The sequence below is a fragment of the Eschrichtius robustus genome, chromosome 15 (assembly GCF_028021215.1).
Source record: "Eschrichtius robustus isolate mEscRob2 chromosome 15, mEscRob2.pri, whole genome shotgun sequence".
Classification (NCBI taxonomy): Eukaryota; Metazoa; Chordata; class Mammalia; order Artiodactyla; family Eschrichtiidae; genus Eschrichtius; species Eschrichtius robustus.
In genome coordinates, this window is record NC_090838.1 from 83,334,851 (window position 1) to 83,342,246 (window position 7,396).

At 52.1% G+C, this 7,396-nt stretch overlaps 1 protein-coding gene across 2 annotated transcripts; it reads right to left on the reverse strand.

The window, feature by feature from the left end:
• Nucleotides 1-361: 361 nt before the first annotated feature.
• Nucleotides 362-5,622, reverse strand: IL1RN (interleukin 1 receptor antagonist). Of its 2 annotated transcripts, XM_068564614.1 has the most exons (5): nt 5,596-5,622; nt 5,405-5,456; nt 3,314-3,402; nt 2,065-2,177; nt 362-808 (listed from the first exon to the last, which is right to left on the reverse strand). In XM_068564614.1, exons 2-5 carry the CDS (start codon nt 5,416-5,418, stop codon nt 593-595), a joined length of 432 nt encoding a protein of 143 aa, XP_068420715.1. In that variant the 5' UTR covers nt 5,419-5,456; nt 5,596-5,622; the 3' UTR covers nt 362-592. The 2 variants fall into 2 exon arrangements, with proteins under 2 accessions (XP_068420715.1, XP_068420714.1); XM_068564613.1 differs by lacking the exon at nt 5,596-5,622 and having other exon boundaries at nt 5,405-5,520.
• Between the last annotated feature and the right edge of the window lie 1,774 nt (nt 5,623-7,396).

Sequence of the window (7,396 nt, forward strand, 5' to 3'; positions counted from 1 at the left end):
AAACAAGAAAGACAAACAGGGAAAGCTATCACCTCCTTTCACCATCATTTCCTAAACAAGGGGATATTTTAATCTTCTACCCTCTTCCAGAAAGGACATCATCTCCAGATAAAGGACTCTCTCTCAAAGCCGGCTTAATTAGAACAAAAATACCAGGAAACCCTTATTTTCCATTTTGCCTAAAACTCTTGCCCTTGGAGCAGCACCAGTTTGCAAAAAGAGGAACGGGAGCCCCCTGGGGGGGAGGTCAGTGAGCGGCCTGCGGGGTCTGGGGCCAGGAAGTGAGGTGAGGGGGGAGGAGGGGCCAGGGCTGGCCTGGGGGCCTGGACTTGACCCCGAGGGCTTCGAGCGGGGGCCGTGATTCCATCTGCACTTTAGAAAGACCTGGCGGAGGCCTCGTGGAGGCTGGGTGAGTAGAGGAAGCTGTCCCCAGGGCTCCTGGACCTCCTTCCGAGGGTCCCCCCCACCCCCGGCCAAGGCCGCCCCGCTGAGCGCTGCCATCACCAGCGGGAGCCCCCCGGGCGGGCGGGAGAGGCACCTCTGGAGTCATGGATGTGCTGGGAGCGGGGGCAGGGGAGGCTGAACGCCACCACTACTGGTCCTGCTGGAAGTAGAACTTGGTGACCCGGACAGCATCCTGAGGCGCATTGGTGAGGCCCACGGGCTGGTCGGTCTCCAGCGCTGTACAGAGGAACCAGCCGGGGCAGGCGGCCGACTCGAAGCTGGTGGTGGGCCCGCTGTCGGAGCGGATGAAGGCGAAGCGCTTGTCCTCCTCGTTGTTCCTGCTCAGGTCAGTGATGTTCACCGGCTGGAGGCCAGGGGAGGGGCAGGTGAAGCCAAGGAACAGAGGGGTCCCTGCAGCCCAGCCCCCAGGACCCGGCCCCGCGATTGCCCACGGACAAATGCTGGCCCGAAGACCGTGGCAGGACACCGAGTGTCCCGGGTCCTGTGACACGAGGAGGCTGTCCCACGGTTACACCTTGGTTGGGGAAATGTGGTCACTCCAGCCCTCAGCCAATATGTTTGGTAAACACATCAGCAGAGGCCAAGGCCTGTGGAGGCTGGTTGTCTGTCCCGTTTGCACCTCCGAGAGGGGGGAGTGGAGAAGGTGGGCAGGGTATTGCAGTCCGTGCGAGACGTTACACACATTATCGTGGTCACTCCTACTGCACACAGAGCAGGCAGCCCCGCTCCAGTCAAGTGTCTGTCCACTAGTGGACAGAAGGGACAGTGCCATAGTTACGGCCACTCACCACTTGAGTTAAGATTTTGTCCAACAATCCCCTGACACAAAGCCCTCTTTTCCCAGGACTGGTAGCCCATTGATATTGCACAGGGGATTTCCCTGCTGCCCTAATGGTTAGGATTCCAGGCTTTCAGTGCCATGGCTCGGGTTCAATCCCAGGTCCGGGAACTGAGATCCTGCAAGCCGCACGGCATGGCCCCCCAACCCCCGCAAAAATAAAAGAAATATTGCACGGGAGTACAGGGTCTTGGATGGGATGCCAGCTCATGGATTTGAGTAGATAAGGGTTGGAAGAGAATGGTCCCAGAGGTTGGCTTTACTGAAAGAGGGCAAGTCCAAGGGGGTTGGGGACCCTTGGGCAAGAGAGCAGCATACAGAGATCGAGGTCCCTAAAGGAGCCATGCCTCCTGGTGTCCACACCCTGGTAGTCCCCCCCCTCGTTGAGGCTAGGCTTAGCCACGTGACTGGCTTTGGTTAATGGGACATTAGTGGTATGATACAAGCAAAAGTTTAATAAGCGCTTGCACCTTGAGGCTTGTCTTTTTGGAGTAATCCCTCTTGGAAGCCAGCACTCATGTTATAAGGAAGCTCAAGCTGGCAACTGAACTCAGAGAGACCCCGTGGGAAGACAGCCTGGAGGAGGAGGCCCAGCCAGGTTCCCTGTTGAATGTGGCCGGAGGAGGGACCCCAGCTACAGCATGTGGCACAGAACAGCCCAGCTGATCCTAGTCAACCCCCAGAATCATGAGGAAGAACACATTGTGCTTGTTTTAAGCCCCCGAGTTTGGGGTGGCTGTTCATCTGAGATGGGTCCTTACCTCCAACCCGAGCTTGATCTCATTACCAGACTTGACACAGGCCAGGCACAGCTTCCCCCCGTGGATCCCCAGGAACATAGCATGGGGCTCGATGGGCACCACATCTATCTTCTCTGGGGAAGAACAAAGGGGAAGTTCAGGTTGTAGAGAAGAGGAGGCATAGATGACGAAGACACAGCAGGCTGGACTCTCCCTGGGGATCCTCCCAGCCCCTTAAGTAAAACCCCCAAGGTCCAAAGGACAGCGAGGCCCCCCCTTCCTGGTCTGCATCCAAACAGAAGATCAAACCAAGCGCACTAGCTAGCTACTCCTCAAGGTCCAAGGCACCTAGAGTCTGCTCCAGGTGATTTCTAGCCTTCCCTCCCTTCCCCAGGCCCCCTGCGCTCTAGGTCAACAGGTGTACTGCCCATGGGCAGGGAAAACAGCACACGAGGTCATGAGTGGGGCCCCGGGGGCTCGGTCCACAGAAGCCTGGGTGACTCTGAAGCCGCCTCTTCCCCTCGGTGGTCTCCATGCCCTCGTGAGGGAGTGAACATCTCAGCCTCTCTGTCTTTAGAGTTCTCATTAGGAGAATTACCAAAAGGACAGGAAAGGTGGGTCTCACACCCTCTAAGAGTGAGACGGGGGCAGAGAACAAGGGGATGGGGCTAATGCCGTCCTACGACACCAAGCCAGCCAACAGGGACGTGAAAACATCCTAGAGGGCTGGTGCTGAAAGAATCCCACGTCCCATCATCCAACCGCTCTTCTTTTACTAAAGAGAAAAGTGAGGAACAGAGTGGGTGAAACTTGTTCAAGTTCATCCAGTTTGACATGGATCTGCAACACGACTAAATGTGGTGTCCATGATTAAGGGACATAACCTAGCCTCGTTGATGGTGTATTACTTTTGGGTGGGAGTGAGAGTTTGATCACACAGGAACACGGGGGCTTCCTAGGCACCAGAGGAAGGAAAGGGCTGATCTTGCCTTCTGGGCCCTCCCTCCCTGCCCCGCAGGTGTGGCCCTGGGGCCATGGTGCCTGTAGGTGGTGGTTCCCAACCTAGACTCTGCCCCTCTCTGCCTTCTTGAGGCTGTCCTTGTACGTGTCCTTCAGTGGCCAGGCCTCTCCAGCTTCAAATTCGGCCACAAAGAACCAGCAGGGTTTAGGACATCACACCTAAAGTTCCCAAGGTTGGGCCACAGTGCTGCAGACCCCAGGCAATGGGACCAGTGCCCACATCACATTGGCCTTCCTTGCAACCACTCACCTTCCAATTTAGTATTCGGTCCTTGCAAGTATCCAGCAACTAGCTGGTTATTTCTCAGGTAGAAGGTCTTCTGGTTGACATCCCAGATTCTGAAAAGCAGAAGGACCTAGCTGTAGCGGACAGCTTCTATGTGCCCAGCCCCTTCCTGTGTTCCCCAGACTTTGCTGAATCTGCGTCCAACTTTCTGCCTGGGGTGTAGAATTTAACACACCCATATCATGGATGTGGAGACTGAGCTCATCACTGGTTAGAAGGGTGGATGTATGTATAGGTATAACTGATTCACTTTGCTGTACACCTGAAACTAACACAACATTGTAAATCAACTATACTCCAATACAAATTTTAAAAATAAAATAAAATAAAATATTCGACAAAAAATAAAATAAATAACAACTTAAAAATATTTTAAATAAGAAATATATTTTGAATATGAAAAAAAAAAAAAGAGACAGGCCCAACTCCCACAGCTGGTGAGCCGTGCACCTGCGTTCTACCCCTCTCCTTGCCTTTCTCCTCATCCTCAGTTTCCCAGGGCAGCCACCTTCTACTTCAGCAAAGCAGGCTCTAGAGTGACATCATCAGCAGAACTTCCTGGGTGCAGAAATGTTCTATGCCTGCACCACCCAATATGGTAGCCACCAGCCGCATGCAGCTATTGAGCTCTTGAAACGTAGTGCGACCAAGGATCTGATTTTTAAATTTTCTTCTCTTTTTATGAAATTAAATGTAAATTTTAAGTCATCCAAGACTAGTGGCTCCCACGGCACAGGGTTAGAAGTTTCGAGGGTCAGAGCCCCTTGCAGCTAACTCCCTCCAAGCCTTAGACCGTGGAGGTCTGTCTCCAGAGCCTGTCCTCTATTGGCCAGTGGCCTGTTCTGGGTCTGGCAGGGGCCGCTGTCCCCAGGGACAAGTCAGCTTCCCCTCCAGCTCACCCCCTGGCCTGTTTCTGGCTTCCAGTTTTTTCTTCTTGGTGAAGGACCCGTCCGGCTGAGAGCAGGGCTTGCAGCGGTGAGATGCAGTAAACAGAGCCCCAGACGCGACACGGACCCTCCACTCCCTGCCGCCCACCAGCATGACCTTGGACCTGTGCTTCATCTCCTCACCTGTGAAAGGGGGCTAGCAACACCCACCTCAGCAGGTGGCTGTGAGGACCCCTGAGCTCAATGAGAAGGGGTCGGGCAAACTGTAAAATTCCTGGCACGAGTGAGCATTTGACCTTTTGTGATAATTCTTAGTTCCTGGATGAGCTGAATCCCATCTGAAGGGATTAAACATCCCTGGGGCATCTCCTGGAGCGCCCAGCCTATGGGAGGAGACAGAGGCAGACCCCTGGGGGAGGGACTTCTCTGGGACACACACAGGCATGCAGAGTCCCAGCCTGTAGCCTCAGGCAAGAGAAACTCAAGAGTTGGAGGATGAGATCACCCTGACATGTCCTGGGACATCATAGCCCAGAGGCCACACTCAGACCGCGTTCTGTTTTTATCAGCATCACAGCCTGCTACTTTTACAGCCAGGGATGATGACATCTCACAAAGTCCCTGACCCAATTGTTAACAATCGTAATCGGTTCCAGGCACTTTACTGCTCATGAAACATCGTCACACTGTTATCTGTGCATTTGACCTTCACATCAACCCTGTAATGCAGGCAGGGTTAACGTTAACCCCATGTCACAGATGGGGAAACTGAGGTCCCAGGGGAGCGGGACCCTCTGATGTATCAACACAGACAGGCACTGTTAACAATCAGTCTGGAACTCTGGGCTGTGCCCTGCCCACAGCGCCCCTCTCTGCCTCTTTGCCCGGCATGCTCTGCCAGGCCCAAACCCCAGCATGGCTCCTAGGCACGTGTCTGTCACCAAGTTGCCAGGGTCTCTGGGAAAGTCAGCCAGGCCTCCAGCCAAGCTTTGCACATTTGGGATATTTTGAAATACAAGTTCCGAAGACCACGGATGTGGCAGCCTCTTACTTGAATAGTGAGCATCCCTTTCCAGCCCAAACCTCATGGAGCCTGGCAGCCACAGATGGCTCTGTTCTCTCTCCATTTTCTACCCGTCCAGCCCCACCTCCTCTGGGTCAGCCTTACCTGAAGGCTTGCATCTCGCAGGGTCTCTTTCCCAGGGGGTAGCAGGCTGTCTCTGAATGGAACAGGAAAAGGAGGAGAGAGATTAGGTAACCGCGGTGACACCTGCAGACTTCCATCCTGTGACCACGAGGCAATGGGAGATTGCCATTTCAGACCCAGAGAAGCTGCTTATAAAGAAAATTGTCGCTCACCCAGACCAGGCTGCGGCCACTCTGTCCCACTGTGAGAAACGGAAACGCCCTCACATTTTCAAAACGAGAAACCTTGCTGTTGTCACTTTCAGCCCTGCTGAGTGTCGCAATGGGATGTTGTAACCCATTCCCTCCCCTTTTCCTCTGTGCAATTTCCCCAAAATTGAGATTTTTATTTCCCCTTCACCGAGTTCCTGGGAAGAAGAGCCCACTGAAAGCCAAAGCCCCTCATCTGCCCGACAGGTATCCTGAGACTTTGAAAAAACAGATTTGAGTAGAAATATCCCCCTTTCCTAAGAAATCAAGTGGCAGGGCTCCCAGTGACTCAGGTCACTCTGTGTTCTGAGGGACAACCTTGCTGCTCTCTGGACCAGGGGCTGGCAAACATTCTGTCAAGGACCAAATAGCAAACATTTTAGAATTTGCGGGGCCGTACGTCATAATTACTCAACTCGGCTGTCGTAGCTGAAAAGCAGCCTTAGACAATCCGTAAACCAACAAGCTAATTTAATTGTGTTCCAATACAACTTTATTTACAAAAAACAGGTGGTGGCTGGATTTGGCCTGAAGTTTGCTGCCTCTCGCTTTAGAGTAAACTTCCTGAGAGGGGCTTTGAAACCAACCCTATTCCTGTTATCGACGTCTTTGAAGTTACGGTCTCGGGAAAATGGGGTTGAACTCAGCATGGGACGGAAATGAATCCAAAATCTACCTCTAGCACTTGCCGTTTGCCACCTGTGTGACCTGGAACAGGTCACTTATTTGGGTCTCTGCTTCTCTCTCCTCACACTCAGAATGAGGTCGATTATGTCATTCTCATAGGTACAGGGACAGAAGGAAGGAAGGAAGGGAGGAAGGAAGGAAGGGAGGAAGGAAGGTTGGTTGGAAGGCAAAAGTTCCCGGCTCATAGTGGGCACTAAGAAACATTAACTTCCTTTCTTACTACATTCTAGACAGTTAGGAGAAAAGAAAGTATATTCCTATTTATGGACAGAAAAGAGGTGAAGCGGGTCCTACATGATCTAAATGGTAGGAGAATGTAACGCTAGTGCAGAAGCGCAGACTGTAGCCTCTGAGAACCGGATGGGCACTCAGCATCATCGTACCTCACTCCAGCACTGTTTCTGAAGAAGACCCAGAAAGACCCAGAGAGGGGAGGGCACCTGCCCAAGGTCACACAGCTCAACCATGGCAAAGGTGTAGCCAGAAATCCAGGTCTCCTGACTCCCACCCAGGGGTCTCCTATTACAGCAGCAGATCTTGAGGACTCTGACTTTATTTTCAACCAACCAATCAGAGGCTGTGTCCAAATGAGGGTAAAATCCGTCAGAGAGGTAGGGTACACTGCATATTTGAAAGTTACTAAGAGAGTGGGTCTTAAAAGTTCTCATCACAAGCAAAAAAATAATTGTATAACTATGTTGTACATCTGAAACTCACGTAATGTAATGTGTCAATTATACCTCGATAAAAAAATGTTTTAAAGAGGAAGTTTGCGAATGAATTTCTCCGATCTTTTATGAGCTCCTCTTCCAGAGCAAATGAAACATTTCTGCAAAAATTGTCGCCTCCCTGAGTAGGACAAAACGGCACGTAGGCACATCCCCTGCTCTGTTCTCACAAGCTATGCGACCTTGAGGGCTCCTACTCACCTTTGAAACACATGTAAGAAATAATGTCTACCTTTGAGGGCTGTGTCGGGGGGTCGATTGTTTTTGTTTGTTTTTGGGGGGGGCTGGCTAAAGGAGGAGATGTGTATGAACCTGCTTGGTTATTTGCCACTTCCAGTATTTGCTGAATT

Excerpts from the sequence above, each read along its gene's own strand:
- IL1RN (XM_068564613.1), bottom strand. The coding sequence starts at position 5,520 with ATGGAAGTCTGCAGGTGTCACCGCGGTTACCTAATCTCTCTCCTCCTT. Across the intron at positions 3,403-5,404 it reads TGCGAGATGCAAGCCTTCAG|AATCTGGGATGTCAACCAGA; the intron begins GTAAGGCTGACC and ends TCTGCTTTTCAG. Across the intron at positions 2,178-3,313 it reads ACCGAATACTAAATTGGAAG|AGAAGATAGATGTGGTGCCC; the intron begins GTGAGTGGTTGC and ends GTTCTTCCCCAG.